Source organism: Phaseolus vulgaris, chromosome 10 (assembly GCF_051622355.1).
Source record: "Phaseolus vulgaris cultivar YP4 chromosome 10, ASM5162235v1, whole genome shotgun sequence".
Classification (NCBI taxonomy): domain Eukaryota; kingdom Viridiplantae; phylum Streptophyta; class Magnoliopsida; order Fabales; family Fabaceae; genus Phaseolus; species Phaseolus vulgaris.
This window is the reverse complement of record NC_143507.1, coordinates 9,338,084-9,356,200: the sequence shown is the minus strand read 5'-3', so window position 1 is coordinate 9,356,200 and position 18,117 is coordinate 9,338,084. Positions and strand designations below refer to the sequence as shown.

Here is an 18,117-nt window from a genome sequence, read left to right as displayed (position 1 = left end):
TTAACCATGAGTTTTAAAAAATTAATGATTAAATAAAAAAATATATTAATCAATATATGTATTTATAGTATTAAAGTTATATTAATATTATATAATTTCTTCCTTTTTCTCTCTATCTATCTATATCCGGATAAAAGTAATATTACTCAAGTCAAATAAAACTACTATACACACACAATAAATATCTAAATGTATATTTATATCAAAATTAATATTAATAATATGAATATAATATTGATAATATGAATATTAATACTAATAATATGAATATTAATACTAATAATATTAATAATAATATTAATACTAATAATATTAATACTAATAATATTAATACTAATAATATTAATAATAATATTAATAATATTAATAATAATATGAATATTAATACTAATAATATTAATAATAATATTAATAATATGAATATAATGTTAATAATAATATTAATTATAATATTAATAAATATTAATAATATGAATAGTATTAATAAATATTAATAATATAAATATAATTTATTTTATTATTATTAATAATAATAATTATATGAATATGTATAAATTATATTAATATGTGTAAATTATATTAATATGTGTAAATTATATTAATATGTATAAGTATAACAAAAATGATAATATGATCAAAGAACTTGTCTGGTCTAGTGATCAATGCTTCCCCTGGTCATTGGAAAGACTTGGGTTTAAATCCTAGCTGCTGCAGTTTGTTTGTAATATTATTTGGGGCTTGGTTTCGAGTTCTGACTTGTTTTTAACATACATAGGTCTGAATAGCAAGTGGTAGTCCTTAAATTGATTAAACTTGTTGTGATAACTTTTTCTATTTGGATGATATGGTCTATGAGGAATTATGCTAGATTTTATTCTTCTTGTATTTATGCTAGATTTATGCTAGAGAACATCCTATTTATAGGCTTTAGGAAGCTCTTCTAGAAAAATCTTCATTATAGTCTTAAATAAAACCCCACTAACAACATAATTAAAATCCCACTCATAACTTTTGATCTTTCACATATCTAAACTCTCATTATACTATTTTCTAGTAACTTCTAATTTTAAAAACCCACAAATTACATTTAAAGTTTATTCAACAAAACTCCCCCATAAACTTAAATGTTTCTACCATCCATCATGTTGTATTTGTCGAAAAGTACTTTCGGTAGCGGTTTTGTGAAGATATCCACAACTTGATCCTGACTTGCCACACGCACCAATTCCACACTTCCTTTCTTCACATGATCACAGATAAAGTGAAAATGAACGTCAATGTGTTTACTTCTTTCATGGTTCACTGGGTTCTTTGCCAACTCATTTGCAAATTTGTTGTCAACTTGAATCACAATTTCACCTAGTTGCTTTAGCTCCATCTTGCTCAACAAGTTTCTAAGCCCTATCACATGACCACTACAAGAAATTTGCTATTTACATACCGATTATTACATACGGATTCAAATCCGTATGTAAATTGAACATTACATACGAATTTTACATACGAATTTGGATCCGTATGTAAAGTTAGCGTTACATACGAATTTTTATATACGGATCTGGAACCGTATTACATACGGACTTTTACATATGGATTTAGATTAAATATTTTTAATAATTATAATAATAATAATATTGATATTAGTGATAATATTAATATTAATATTTTTATTAATATTAATATTAATAAATTAATAATATTATTAGTAATAATAATATTAATATTATTATTATTATTAATATTAATAATATTAATAATATTTACAATATTTAATAATATTAACAATACTTAATAATATTTAATAATATTTTTAATAGTAATAAATTTATAATATTTATAATATTAATAATATTTAATAATATTAATAATGTTTATAATATTAATAATATTAATAATGTTTATAATATTAATAATATAAATGATATTAATAATAATAATAAGTATAATAAAAATTATAATATAACAAAAGAATTTGTCTAGTGGTTAAAGCTTTTTTGAAAAGTGGTTAAAGCTTCTTTGAAAACTGATGGAACTGAAACTTTAAAATCTTGCAACTTTTAGCAATTGTTTTAATATAAAAACTTAAATAAATAAAATAAAATTTGGTAATAATTTCATACAAATTATTATTGATAGGAAAATTTATAAATATTTCATAAGGAAATTTTTTACTAAAAAATTAGGAAAAAATTAAGATGATCATGAGTTTTTGTTTGTATGTGTAATAGGTAATCCTTACAAAAACAAGCTAAGTAAAGACAGTAGAGTAAAAACAATGTAATATGTATATGATTTTTTATAGTTCTCCCTAATAGATTATAACTTAATTAATTATGTGAACCTTGTGAATTTGATAATAATTTTTTATTAAAATAAATTTATGTCTATTTTAATTGTTAATTAATAGCATGATTAGCACATGATCAATGTAACCCGGCCATAATTAAATACATGCAATTAGTTTAATTGTAACTTACATATTTTTATATAAAACATGAGACACAATTCAGATAATAACACGTGGGAGTTCATCCATCATTTTCCACTTATCAATATGAATTATAAAAGAAATAAAAGATAGAAGCAAGTTGATGAAAGAATTATTAATCCAAAATTATCTTAAACTAAACCATCAATCATAATCTCAAACCCATTTATAGAAACTAATTCTTTCTATGAATTCAAACTTAAAATCGTTCAAAAAACGTTTCTTCTATGCACAGAAGAAAAAGAAAAGAACTGCACAGAACTGTTGAACATAATATTATTATACATTGATGCTTTTAAAATTCACCATTCTGAAAATATACAAGAGCTGCATAGAACTCTCATGACAGAGATGCTTGCTGCATTATTCATGGTTCTTGCTAGCTACAAGAGTTGCACATAACTCTCATGCCTTCAACCTTATTCTATACAAAAGTACAACATAATTAATACAACCTCATACAATTGACATTAAATAACTTGCTTGAGTTTTTCTGAAGGAACCCTAAGAGTTTGAGGAAATGGTCTTCCTCCTTTTTCCATAGATTTTCGTTTCAGACGATGCTGTCTTTCTCCATACAAAATATCAGCAAGCCTTCATAAAAACACATAAAACCATTATCCTCAAAACTAGTTAAATTAATAATTGACTAAACCAGAAGGTAATGAATTCATTATTTTTTTCACCTGTCAAGAGCCTCAGCATTTGTTTCTACAGCTTGTTCTAGATCAAAAGTATCCAAATTCCTTTTTACAACTTTTTCTTGTAACAGTTGTTTTCCGGTGTCTTCAAGGCCGTCCATGTTTTCTTGTGTAACATTACTCGGGTCACTAAAATCAGGATTCAAGTTGTATTCTTGCCATTGGTTACAAGATTCATCAATATATAATCCAAAACTATAAATAATTCTTAAGAGAAATGAAAACCTCTTACCACCAATATATGAAAAGAAATACCTGAATTCGAAGGTAGCTACTGTTGGGTTGAAAGTCTGAGAAGAGTGAAGCAAGGTTGTATTCAGTAATGGCTGCAGAAGCATAAGGGACAAGTTCCGCATTTTCCTTAGAAAGCCAGTCAGAATCTGTCCAATTGGAAGCGATCTGAGCATCATAGATGTCCACAAATTTTGTGATTCCAGTTCCTAAAGACAACACTAGGATTTTGGGATATTCATAGTGTTGTAACACTTCACTCACTGCTGCTTGTGTCTGGTGAAATTAAACTTGATAGTGTTAAACTTGATACCTTGTATCATGATTCATATTTGTAATCAATAATTAAACTACTTTACCGGATCCCCAGCTGCTAAACCACCATCAATCATATTGAACTCAACACCATCATTCTCAAAATAGTAGACTGGTAGAGCCACGGGTAAAGCTGAAGTGGATATGCATATGTCCGACATCAAGGCATTGAAGTAGGGAACATTCTTCAGCTGCATCACCAAAACATTATATTAATTGGTGTTTGGTTATTAATGTATGTTTTCAATACGAGGATATGCTGCTAACCTTGTAGTTTGAGAATATAACTGGCTTTTGTGTCTTGAGGTCGACAGCTGGGATTACAACATTGGTGAGTGTCTGACTAAGTCGTGTGTCTCTCAACAGTTCACGGGTTATGTTATGTAAAGGCTCCCCATCGAATAAGGGACCGGGGAAAACTCTGCATGTTGGTTGTTTCATCATCAGAAATTGATAGAATATTAACATTGATGATGTTGCGTTGTGAGAATATTAATATTATTAGATATACCCAGATGCTTTGAATATATTAGGGCCATTTTGTTTGTAGAAGTCTACAATTTGTGCAGGACTAAAGGCAGCACGATTAGGATTCTGAGGGCTTGGGGTGGCTAACATAGCTGTCATGAGTCCACCAGTGCTAGTCCCTCCTATCACGTCAAAATAATGTGCTATATCTGCATTTGGATTCTTAGCCTGCAACTCAACCAAATTCAAATTAACCTCATAAATATTCATTCATGCCATTTCAATACATGCATAGTATTAACCACAATAATCAACCTTAAGAGCCTTATCTAAGTGATCAAGAACTTTTGCTGGAATAATCCCCTTGATACCACCACTATCAACGGTCAGAATAGTTATCATGCTTCCATAGTCTGGTGGAGGTAGTTTTTGGGTACTCAATCCACCAATCACTTGCCCACCAAACACCAAAACAAAAAACAAAACCAAATGAGCCATTAATTGCTTCACAAGAATATTGTACTCAATTACTGTGTTTTGTGCTCAAATGGGGTAAGGCTATTTATAGAAATATTTTGGAGGATACATGCAAGTACCATGATTAAACAAATCTGTTTTTTTTATGCATGATAATGCCGTTCATTAATTACAATCTTTGGAGTTTTCAGTGATTCCAAAAGGAGAGGATAATACAATAAAATCTCATTCTCTGATTGGTGTCTTGAACCCTTGGTATGTATGTATTCTGTTTAGTTTTTATGTAAAATGTTGTTTCTTGGGTTTCTTTTATTATTGATTGAGATGGGAAAGAGAGTAGGAGGTCTTTTGGTTGATATGTAGATGGAAAGGCTCTTTGAGAAAATCTGTTTTGTTGTATAAGGGTTGGACCACCCCTGAAGTGGTCTTATTTAATTTCATTGCTATTTGCTGATAAAAAAAAAAACAATAAAATCCACTGTCCATCCTCATCATTAATCAACATTAAAAGCAAATGCACAACTGAATTTTTAAGACTTTCAAGTCCTACTTTTACAAAAATTATATTCAAACATCTAATATAAGATGCAAGATGAATTTGAGGTACTAATATTCAAACTCCTTACATTGAACACACAATCTACTACATTGATGAAAAAAGAAACCTAAAATTATATGGTGATAAAATATGACTTTATTAGGTCCCTATAACTTTCACATGTTCTCTCTCAAGTTGAGGTTGAATATAATGTCTTCTCTTGCAGCAATTTTTTTTTTAACTTTTTGCGAGTTCGATGTCCGTGTGAGGTTCTCGGGGGCTATAGCCCCCCACAGCACAAGGTGTGTTTTTTTTTTTTTTTTCTGTGAAGGTCTTCCCAACTTACACAAGTTCTACCTATCTAGGAATAGGGAAGCAACCTCTTTGTTATGAATTATATTATGTTTTATGCTTTTCTATATACTTTGTTCTTATCTGGTAAGTATGAGAGAAGAATGATGATTTTTTTATAAGGGTTGGGATATTCCTAAAATATCTCATAAATTTAATTTATTATTTGTTGATAAAAAAAATAAAATTTATACTCTTAGTTATGGGTTACAAAACAGACAAATTAGACTTGTTTTGCACTGAATCGCAACTGTCCATCAAAAAGTAAGACAAGTTTTTACAGGCTGCAATTAGTAATTCATCCTGGGTGGGTTGATGGTTTAGTCTGCTACTTTTTTAATTTTGTTTTCAATTTTTTTATTTTTTTTTCATTATTTTATTTTGGATCTATTGTAGTAATGGATATCAACAATATTTCAATGAATAAAATGATGTATAAAAAATTTAATATAAATTAATTTTTATATAAAATATTGACCACTATCAATTTTAATTTTAAAAAGCATGAAATTCTTCTTTAAAAACAGCAAACAAGGCTACCCAGCCAAGATTATTGATGTTGAATCTCTCAATCCAACAAGTTCTTGTATTAATTATTTCTCTTTCATCTCTTTTATTACTTTTCTCCTAATATGGTCGAGAAGTAGAAGATAACATGGGAGGAGAAGGTAGTAGATTGGAAAAGAAAGAAGAAAAAAAAAATAAGAGGAAGAAATGTTGTTTTACTTATTTATCTTTAAACTTAACTTTAAGTTTTATAGTGTTTGTAATTTGAAAGGTGCTATTCTCTGCATATCTCAAATAAAATTATAATAGGCAGTGCCTAGTTTGAAAAAAAAAATGCTTCTCTCTATCTCTAGAAGTTTTAGCAGAAGTTTTCTTTGAAATTGAGCAACTAATTTTTGTAGTAAAATGACAATAACTAATTGATGGCAGTAATTTATATTTATATTTAGATACAATTTTATTTGTAATTCCTCTGAGCCTGACTATGCCTGTGCGACTGTAGTTTTTTATGGTTGGAGTTAGTTTCATTTTGCAAAATATGAGAAGAATATCATATGTAGGATATAGAGGGTTGTTGTTCAACTTATTTTTTTTATATGAATTGAAATATTTTTTAAGTACTCAATTTTATTATATTTTTTTATAATATATAATTATAAATTTTATCAATAAAGACTTTAAAATTTACTTTCATTCTAGGTTGGTCCTTAAACTTAATATCTTTTGTAAATACACATTTTAAATGTAAAACATTGTAGATGAGTTTAAAATTCGTATATATATATATATATATATATTATATTTGTGTGTTTGTTTTATGTACGAGGTCAAAGCTTAAACTCAACGTTAAGAGAAGGAAACATGATTGAGAGTGTATTTTATAGTTGTTTGTACTAGATTACAACTTATGTGAATCTAGTGAATTTGATAATAATAATAATTTCTTCCATTAAAATAAATTTATCTCTATTTGAGTTGTTAATTAATTAATAGCATGATTAGCACATGAATCTAATTAAGCCGCCCATGATTAAATGCATGGAATTGGTTTAATTGTAAGTTACATTTTTTATACATAAAAGATGACACACAATGAATGATTATGTGATGATAACACGAATAGGACATGGGAATTCATCCATCATTTGCTACTTATTAATATGATGAATTATTAAAAAAATAAAACATAGAACCATACAAACGTTATCTTTTATGTAATCTATTCGTACAAACGTTGTCTTTTGTGTAAGTATGGGATGACTAAAAAAAGCATAGAGAAAATAAATGTTACCATTTATTGCATGTGTGAAGTATTAGGAGTTGGTTTTGTACCTAACCCTTACGTAGTATTAAGTAGAGTTAGGCCCTTACGTAGTATTAAGTAGAGTTAGGCAGAGTGATAATTTAAAAAGGAGAGCCATTATACGTATACAATCAAATTAGACGTATACAATCAAATTAGAGTGATCTGGATTAAATTCACTTTGTAAATTATATCAAATCCATTTTGATTTGAACACGACCTAATCTAACATAGCTAGATCTATAGCTGAGTCCACTCAGTTAGACCTGGTCCCGGGCTGAATCGGGTGGACCTGGACCTGGGCCGACTCGCGTAAACTTGGACTTGGGCAGACTAGGCTCAACTTGGAACAAGCCAGACTCAACTCGACATGGGCCCGAGTTTACTCGACTCGATATGGGTCCGGGCCAACTCAACTCAATATGGGCCCAGACAAACTCAACTCGACATGGATCCCGACCAACTTGGCTCGACATGGACCCAGGTCGACTAGGCTCTACATCGGCCCCGACCGACTTGACTCGACATGAGCCTAGGTCGACTCGACTAGACATGAACCCAAATTGACTCGACTCGACATGGGTCCAGACCGACTCGGCTCAACATCAGCTCCGGGCCGACTCATCTTGACATCGGCCCAGGTCGACTCGTCTCGACATCACCCGGACTGACTCGGCTTGACATCGGCCAGGATATGGGCCCGGATTGACTTGACTCAACATGGGATCAGGTTGACTCAACTCAACATAAGCCCGGGCCGACTACGCTCGATATGGGCCCAAACCAACTAAGCTCGACATAGCCCGACTCGATTCGGCTTGACATGGGCCTGGGTCGACTCGGCTCGACATGGTGTTAGAAATGTAGGCCTTAAACAAGAGGACGGGTCAATTGTTTATGAAAGATTTTTGCAAATATTGAAGGTAGTTTGAAAGATAAAGAGGAATCAACCAATTAGAAATTAGTTCAGCCAAGTTCAAAACTATTTTTAATGTGATTGCAGAAAATCAACCGATTGTTTTTGTGAAACAATCGGTTGTTTATACCAGCAATGTTAAAAACAAAGCAAAAACAGTTTTAAAAGAGAGAAAGGATAGAGAGATCAACACATAAAGTTTATATTGATTCACTCTTTACCAATAGCCACATCCAGTCCTCAGTAACCACTGAGAATTCACTAAGCAATCAAAAATCTTGATTACACACAACACACCAAAGTGATGATCTTGAACCCTTCAAGAACACACATCACTTTTGGCAAAAACACCACATAATTCATAACAATCTCTGAACCTGCACAAAACCAATTTTCACAAAAATACAGTAGTCAAGAGAGAAAAGAATGAGTATAGCTGGGTACAATTTCAGATTAAAGCAAAATGAATACAACACAATCTTATTTCATTCTTATAAAAGATCCAAAACACTTATCAATCTTGGAATCTTTTTTTTTGAATGATTTATCTTAAATTAAATAAGAGTAGGAGCGTAAAACAAATTATTTAAAGTCCAATCAGTTGGCCAAAGCATTTAATGCAAGAGCCAAAACAGTTTTAAATCAATTAAAACATATTAAAGCCACTTAACAAATTTCTGTTAAGGTTTTTAAAAATTAATCGATTGAAAACACGAAACAATCGATTGAATTGGTTTGACAACAAAGTCAACAAAAGTTAAGCTTTTTTAAATCCTTTTCAAAATTGGTGTTGTGTAGTAGATAAGGACAATATCTTCCGCAGTCAAGAGAAAATGGTTGTTTCCTCTTGGAGTCAGCATCCAAGATACAACAAAAGCAATAATTCTTTCATTTAGCTTGATGCCTCCCACAAAAAAACTCTTCACTTTGGATTAAGGATTTTTTAGGCAGTTCCTATAGTACTGCATCTTGTTGAACTCTTCTACAACCCCAATGTTTCCTTTATTTATCCTTAGCCTAGAATATTTCAACCCAGCTACAACAAAACACACTTTTGGAGTTATCTCCATATTAATTCCTTTCACGTGTGAGCAAAGATTATCACCAACCATATGAAGGTTTGTATAGAAAACCTTTACTAGATCAGGATAGATATTCCCTGACATCACCAGGAACCTTTAAAGTAGTTGCTCCTTCAAAACATTCCTCACTTCAATGAGGTTCTTCTCTTTCAACCAGTTGAAGGAGATAAGTTTTGGGTTGTTGATGGCTTTCCTACTAGTTTCATGAAGGAACTTCTCAATTTTTTCATCATCCCCTACAAACCAGATTCAAGATGCCCTCCTCTCTTTACAACACAAGTCTTCATCCTTTTTTATGAGGGAGGAGTTGAGTCCATGATTCAAATATAATTTTTCAAAAAAGAAAAGAACCCAGTAGAGGAAAAATAATGGGCTGATTCTGTGAAGAAAGATAGTTGAACCAGCACATGTATTTAAGCAGAAAAAACAATCAACATGTATGGGCATTTAGTGGGTTGTTTTTCAACAAAGAAAGAATTTGTTCATAGAGAATATTGCCATCCGTCAGCCTCCAAACAGATTTGCCAGTGACAGCACAATCCATATTTAAACATCCAAAAGCTCTTAAGTTTCCAAGATGTTATGGAATATATTCCATTATGACCAAATTAAATCCCAATAAAGTTGTATTCAAAGCCTCCATAAAAGTAATTTTGACCCATAACAGTTTTGAATGGAAAGAAACAATTGTACCCATACACAGAAATTCAAAATAGCTTTAATACAATGTTGTCATAGGTAAAACAATCGGTTGTTTTTCTGTGACAGCAGTTGAGAGTTTTCATAAACCTGACAAAGATGAAACTGCATAGTGCCGATTACATAAACCTTTGCATAAAGATGTTTCACCACACATTTAATCAAGAAAAAGAATCAATTAAGATTTCATTTAATCAATGTGAACCAAATATACAAATTAAGAAGTAAAAATACACAACATTTTAGCTTTTGAGGATTTTTCTCTTAAGACACCCATTGTACACGAGTCAAGAGTATCACTTGACTTTCAAGAAATCAGTATGCAATCAAGAACTGTACTCAAGAATCTTGTACAAATCTCCTCCTTTGAGGCTTCATTCTTCACACCAATGATTCTAGGCTCTCAAGAGTACATGCAAGAAGGTTTCAAGAGACAAGATTTGGTCCCCTAGTGAATTTGGGTCCATGGGCATTAATTGGATCATTAGAAACCTTAGAATTCTTAGGAACCCATTTCAAAACACCACTAGGAACAAAAAATTTCCTAACTCTGCAAATCTAACAGAGTGGACTTACTTCATACAATCAAAGCATGAAACAACCAGTTGTTTCGACATTTCAATCGGTTGTTTTTTAAAGAAGCTTGAAAATGGCTTTGAAACTGATATTTTATTGCTGTGTGGATTAAAACTCAATCCAGGTTTGCCAAAAACACATATTCGATATGCAAGAACAATTTCAAAGTTTGATTGGCCTTTTGAAAACTTATCCACAGTTTTTACAAGATAATGAACCTTCTTTTGAAGAGATTCACAATTTTCACAAAAGCTTGAATCACATTTGCAAGAAGAGTTTTTGTAAATCATTTCCAGATTTTCAAAATCATTTTTCTAATTGTTCAACTCTTCTTCCTATGCTTTGACTATGTTTTCTAGCCAATTATAAATGCCTTTCAAGCGGTTGTTCAAAAGGGCCAACCTATGGGCTTCTTCATGAGTTTCTTTAAATGCATCAAGAAACTGATTGTAATTTACAAAATTATTTGAGGTGCTGGAACTTACACTACTTGTGTCAGATTCTCCCTTTGCCATCAAGAACAAATTTGCCTCTTCATCTCCAATTCATGATGAATTAGAGGAAGAAACATCATTGTCTTTCCAAGCAATGTAGGCTCTTTTAGTTTTTCCCTTCTTCTTAAATTTCTTGTTTTGTCCTCTCTCCTTACTTTAATTGTTGGGGCAATAAGCTTTGATATGGCCCTATTTACCATATCCAAAACATGTATAATTGTTAACATTAAAATAATTGAGTTTCTTGCTGTTATACCTATTTGAGGATTGGTTCTTGTTGCTATTTTTGTTCAAGAACTTGTTGAATTTTATGGTAAGCAAGTTAAGAGTTTCTCCATCACTGTCCTCACTTGATTTTTGACAGACTTTGTGACCAGTAGTCTTCAAAGCAATGATTCTCCCTTCATGCTCTTGATCATTCAGCCTATTCATCTCAATTTCGTGTTCCCTAAGTTTTCCAAACAAGGAGGTAGCTGTCAAGGTAGTCAAATCCTTGGATTCAAAAATGGCTGTGACTTTGGGTTGACATGATCTGTCCAAGCACTTGAGGATCTTGATGTTGAGTTCCCCTCTTTCAAAGGTTTTTCCAAGGCTGATGAGATGGTTGACAATGTGAGTGAACCTCTTTTGTACATCAGCAATGGTCTCCCCTTTTTGCATTTTGAATATCTTATACTCTTGAATTAGAGCATGCTTTATTGTTCTCTTTACATAATTGGTTCCTTCATGGGTAACTTCAAGAATATCCCACATTTCTTTTGTTGAAGCACATTGTCAGACTTTGAAAAACTCGTCAGAATTTAAAGCAGATGTAATGATGTTTTTAGTTATACAATCAAATTGAGTTTTTTTTTCTTTCAGACTTAGTCCATTGAGACCAAGGTTTTTCTATAGAAACATCATATTTTTCAGCTTTTGGAATAAAAGGACCATTTTCAATGGCATCCCAAATTCCTCTATCAATTGATTTTATAAAGATTTCATTCTAACCTTCCAAAACTGATAATTCAGACCACAAAACAGAGGTGACTTGTTAATTGAAGCACCCTTCCCAAAGGTTACCTTTTTAGCGATAAAAAATATTTTAGGATCGAAAACTTGAATGACTTTCAAAAACTTAGCTCTGATACCAATTGTTCGAAATATAGACCTTAAACAAAAGGGGGTCATTGTTTATGAAAGATTTAAGTAAATTTTGAAGGTAGATTGAAAGACAATGAGGAATAAACCAATTAGAAATCAGTTCATCCAAGTTCAAAACTATTTTTAATCTGATTGCAAAAAATCTACCGGTTGTTTTAACAAAATAATCGGTTGTTTATACCAAAAATGTTATAAACAAAGCAAAAATAGTTTTAAAAGAAAGAAAGGATAGAGAGATCAACACAGAGAGTTTATACTGGTTCACTCTATACCAAGAGCTACATCCATTCCTCAGTAATCACTGAGAATTCACTAAGCAATAAAAAACCTTAATTACACACAACACACCAAAGTGGTGATCTTGAACCCTTCAAGAACACCACCTTTGGCAAAAACACCACAGATTTCATAACAACCTCTAAACCTGCACAACACCAATTCTCACAGAAATACTGTAGTCAAGAGAGAAAGTAATGAGTATAGTTGGGTACAATTTCATTTTAAAGCAAAATGAATATAACACAATCCTATTCCGTTTTAAGAAAATATCCAAAAACACTTAGCAATCTTGGAAAAAATTATTTGAATGATTTCCTTGAATTAATTAAGACCAAGAGCGTAAAACACATTATTTAAACTCCAATCAGTTAGTTAAAGCATTTAATGCAAGAGTCAAAACATTTTTAAATAAATTAAAACAGAATAAAGCCACTTAACAGATTTCTATTAAGGTTTTAAAAAAATCAATCGATTGAAAACACGAAACAATCGATTGAATTGGTTTGACAGCAAAGTCAACCAAAGTCAAGTTTTTTCAATTCCTTTTCAAAATACACTAAATATAAAATAACCGGTTAAATCAAAAGTTCAACAGGTTGATTTTTCACTTTCTTTAGAAAACATATATTTTTCAAAAGAACTTTAGTAAAACAACCTTGGATCATTACTTTGAGTTGATTAACAAATTCAAACTACACAAGACACACACACAACCAGCAACAGGGTATTCAAGCAATCCACTTGGATTTGGAGACATTAAATCACCTTGTTCAACACATGGGTCCAAATTGACGTGGCTCGTTATGGGCTCAGACCGTCTGTGCTCTACATGGGCTTAGGTAGACTAGGGTCGACATAGGCCCACGTCGAATCGACTTGACATGGGCGCTTCCGACTCGACTCGACATCGCCCTAGCGATGCATCTTAACATGGGTCTGGGCCGACTCGGCTCGCCATCCACCCCAAGCCAACTCGGCTCGAAATTGGCCCAGACGGACTCGGCTCGACATCAGTCAGGACCGACTCGGCTCATGATGGTCCCGAGCTAACTCTACTTGACTTGGCCTGGATCGATTCGGCTCGACATCGTTTAGGACTAACTTGGCTCAACAACAGCTCGACATGGGCCTGGATCGAATCGGCTGGACATGGGCCCGGGCCGACTCTGCTCGACATGGGCCCAGGACGACTATGCTTCACATGGGCTCGGACTGGATCAGTTCGACATTGGCTTGGACCGACTCCGCTCGACATTGGCCTGAGCCGATTCGGCTCGATATTGGCCCAATCTGACTCGGCTCGGCATTTGCCTGGCCTGACTCGGATCGATAGGGATGCGGGCCGACTCGGCTCGACTCGACCTAGGTCAACTTGGCTCAATATAGCCTTAGCTGACTTGGCTCAACATGGGCTCAAACTAATTCAACTCAACATGGGCCCAAGCCTCGACTCGACATGGGCTCGGGTCGACTTAGTGTGACATAGCCCTAGTGCCAACTTTATGTTGTCCGAGTGTCGACTCGACTTGGGCTCTAGTGCACTCAGCTCGACTTGGGTCAAGGTTTACTTGGCTCAACTTTGGCCTAGGCTGACTGTGCTCGACTTTTTCCTTGGCCGACTCGGTTGGACTTTAGCCCGGATCGACTTGACTCGACTTTGGCCCATACCGACTATACTTGACTTTGGCCTGGGCAGACTTGGCTCCACATGGACTCGGGCTGACTTTGGTCTACCTGGCCTGGATTGACTCAACTGAACCTAGGTCGGGGCCAAGTCAAAATCCAACCCAAAATTCATTTTAGATAATCCAAAAATGTATCCAATCTATATCTAATTCATATCCAATTGAATGAATTGGACATAAAATCCAAAAATATGAATTTGGATTTGAAATAAATCCATTTAAATGGATTAAAAATAATATAGATTTGGATAATTATGGATCGGGTTTGGTAATTTGCAGTTTTTGTCCACCCTTACCAATCATGTATAGTCTTCACATTTGATCTAACATATACATATGAAATTTGAATCATCAAATCCAGGTTAAATAACTTTTAATTTTATTAAATCAAATCAAATTTTTTACTGCATTCAATTGATCATCAATCTCCCTAAAGTGAGGTTATCCATAAGGCATTTGCTCAATTCCATCTTTAGTGGCCTTAGACAAACTTGTTCGATCTATTGGGGGCTACATGGATAACATTGCACGTAGTTTGATTTGTGTTCTCAATGCTATGAATACATTGCTTTCAAAGCAATTAATAAAGAGAAAGCATTATAGAGGTTCTATAAATGATGTGAAGATGTATAATTCGTATTAAATTAGACAAAGAAAAATGATAAAAATGCATATTTGATGGGGTGAATGATTTTCCAACAAGTTTTGTAGAAAAATTGATCGTTTCAATTTATATAAGAAGACGTGCAATTAGTTGTCATAATATTTTTTTTATCAGTAAAAAAAATATGAATCACTTCAAAGGTAATTCAACCCTTATATAGAACAGAATACAACAACCTCCACAATTTCCTTACAACTTGCCAAAAACCCACTATACTAACGAAAAATTAAGCAACCCAACCAAACTTATATGTGAAAATAAAACTCAAAATGTTCACTTTGAAGAAATTATTAAGATCTTTTGAGTTGTTATCAGGATTGAAATTCAATTTTCATGAGTAAGTTGGGAGGGACAGGGGTTAGTAAAAAACAACGACAACAAAATGCGATAATACTTTATTGTTCAACTATGTTTGTGCCATTTTGTATGGTCGACGGTATCCAAGTGGGTGGGAACACAGTGTATTACAATGATCTCAAGCAACACTTGATCAAGTTTTCATTACCACAATTTAATGCAAAAGGAAATCGTGTGTGGAAAGGCATGTGGGTATCCGTTTTATGGAGCATTTGAAACCAAAGAAATGGGGTGGTTTTTAAAGGAAAGAGAGTGGATCCATATAAAATTCTTAGTAGAGCACAACTACAAGCTTGGTCATGAATGAAGAGGAAGATAACAAATTTTAATTTTGCTTTTTTTCTGATTGGGTGTTTTATCCTTTAAATTGTATGTATTCTATAGGTTAGTAAGAACTTCTGTATGGCTCACAAGCTTAAAATTCTATGTGTGTGAGGTAGTAAAGATTAGTCTATGTAAAACTATTATAGCCCTAAACAGATGTTTCTTAAGGGTTTTCTCTGTTGTAGTACATATGGGAAAGAAATAGAAGCTTGACAAGAGGCAGCTTGAGGTTAAAAACAGAAGATGGAAATAGAAAGAAGGAGGGAAACAAAATATTCAAGGTCTACGAAGGCATTCTACCAGCAATGCCTTAGTGCTGAGGTGATAAGTCTAAGAGGCAGTAGAACGATCCCCATGAAGCTCTAATAGTAGTCGAGCCACAATGATGGTGAGCTAAAGAGGAACAACATGATTTTAGGACATGGGCATCGTGGCATATGTCAGAAGTTTGTGGCAGATAGGGGAATTTTAAGGGAAGAAAAATATTGGAACTGAAGGCAGATTGGAATCACATAGAATGGAGGACTTGTGTCATATTTTTTTATGGGATTAGAAGAGTATGAGAGGATTAAGGTACTGCCGCAATGAGATCTTTAAAGAGATGTGATTGTGTGACCTAATAGAAACAAGGTTTCAATCACTTTGAAACAAAGAACAATTCTAGATGTTGTCATATTGTCCAATTCAACAATGCTTGGGGTCCTTTTGTGTGAAGTATAATGTTGGGTAAGTTAGCTCTGGTTTTATGAGTTGTTTTACATAATTTTGTTTCTGCAGTTTATGTGGAGGTTAATAAGGTTAAGTTTAAAAGAATTGACTTACTCCTTAGCCAAGGAAGGGAAATGTTTTTGTTTTATTATTACAGGCATATGGTAGTTGAGGTTATGTTGTAGGTTACTAGGAACATTGGAGGAGGCTTTGGAGGAAAGGGCTATTGTTCGGGCTCTGATTTGAGTAAACCATGAATAATTCCAGGATAGTGCTAATGCAGAACAATCACTGCAGCAATGGAATTGGGATTGTAATTTTTGCTGAAGTAAGCCTTCACCAATATAATATGTTTTGTAGCACTTTGTCTTTGCTTAGATGGTGTACCTTTGGTTTGTAAGGCTTATAACATATATAGTACTTTTCTATAAGGGTTGGAGCATCCCTAAAATGTTTGAAATGCTCCATTTTAATTCATTTTATTCTTTGTTGATCAAAACAAAAAATGTCTATGCCATTTACATATATAGGAATCCTAACTAGTGAAAACTGTTGATCAAGAGTGATCAAGGGCGTTGAAGAATCCAAATCCAAGTGTTTGATGCAAGGCGGGAGTTGTTGTTGTGTTTGGGGTGGGATCTGGGTAGTTTAAAAGTGTAATCCACTCTTTGTTGAATCTAAAGCTAATGTGTTTTAAAACCTTTTTGAATTTAAGTGTTTTTCAAACTAAGTGAAAAACAACCTATTGTTTTGTCGTAACAACCGATTGTTTTACTCTTAGGTGTTTTTGAAAAGGTTGAAAACTGTTTTGGTTGGTTGACTTGCTGTCAAACCAAAACAATCGATTGTTTCGTGGTTTCAATCGATTGTTTCTTTAAAAATCCTAACAGAATTCTGTTTTGGTTATTGAATGTGATTTAACTGATTTTTAACTAAACACGCTCCTTCATTAAATGCTTTGACCAATCTTTGAAAAGTATAAAAGGTTTGTTTATGTTTTAAAACAAACAAGAGAAACAGATATGAGTTTTTTAGTTGTGAGAAAGATTGCTTTCAAGTTTTGAACATTCACATCAAGCTTTGGGTTTTATGAAGAAAGAGTGGAATAGGATTGCATTTGTATTGATTTCAGATTGTTCTGTAAACAAGTGTAATTCTTTATGAATCTTCTGTAATTCTAGTGTTATTGTCAATGAGTGTTGTGTGTTCTTGAGGTGGTCAAGATCAATACTCTTGGTGTTTGTTGTGCTAAAGTGAGTATGTTTCTTGAAGGGTTCAAGGTCACTACTTTGGTGGTTTGTGTGTAATCTGTTTTGATTGCTTAGTGGATTACCCAGTGGCTTTTGGGGACTGGATGTAGCTTTTGGTTTAAGAGTGAACCAGTATAAACTGTTGGTGTATCTCTTTTTTCCCTTAAACTCTTTTAAATTCAGTTGTTATTGCTTTACTAGTATAAACAACCGATTGTTTCTCAGAAACAAACGATTGTTTTTCTGGTGCTTTACTGTTTTGTGCTTAAATTCTTGGCTAACTGAAATTCTGATCTAGATTCACACATAGGATTTTGTTCAAACTAGAAAAGTTTTTAAAAACCCATCTTAAACAATTCACCCCCCTCTCGTTTAAGGCCATATATTCTAACAAAAACCTTAGGAGAGGTAAGATGTGGGCACTGTGTTAAATAAGATTAGAAAAATGATTGCTTAGTGGAAAAGGAAAAGCTTAACATATAGTGGTAGAATATGGTGTTGTGTTGGCTTTTTAATGTGGGGACAAGTGGTGGCACTGCTGAGACTAGTGTTGTATTGTTA

The 18,117-nt window shown here is 32.9% G+C and overlaps 1 protein-coding gene across 1 annotated transcript; it reads right to left on the bottom strand.

The window, feature by feature from the left end:
• Positions 1 to 2,752: 2,752 nt before the first annotated feature.
• Positions 2,753 to 4,736, bottom strand: LOC137819580 (patatin-like protein 2). The gene is made up of 7 exons (XM_090296639.1): positions 4,519 to 4,736; positions 4,247 to 4,431; positions 4,003 to 4,156; positions 3,780 to 3,926; positions 3,448 to 3,696; positions 3,175 to 3,347; positions 2,753 to 3,082 (listed from the first exon to the last, which is right to left on the bottom strand). The coding sequence occupies exons 1-7, from the start codon at positions 4,699 to 4,701 to the stop codon at positions 2,959 to 2,961; spliced, it is 1,215 nt and encodes a 404-aa protein (XP_090152765.1). The 5' UTR covers positions 4,702 to 4,736; the 3' UTR covers positions 2,753 to 2,958.
• Positions 4,737 to 18,117: the final 13,381 nt, after the last annotated feature.

Excerpts from the sequence above, each read along its gene's own strand:
- LOC137819580 (XM_090296639.1), bottom strand. The coding sequence starts at position 4,701 with ATGGCTCATTTGGTTTTGTTTTTTGTTTTGGTGTTTGGTGGGCAAGTG. Across the intron at positions 3,927-4,002 it reads TTATATTCTCAAACTACAAG|CTGAAGAATGTTCCCTACTT; the intron begins GTTAGCAGCATA and ends TTGGTGATGCAG. Across the intron at positions 3,348-3,447 it reads ACAGTAGCTACCTTCGAATT|CAAGAATACAACTTGAATCC; the intron begins CAGGTATTTCTT and ends TGTAACCAATGG.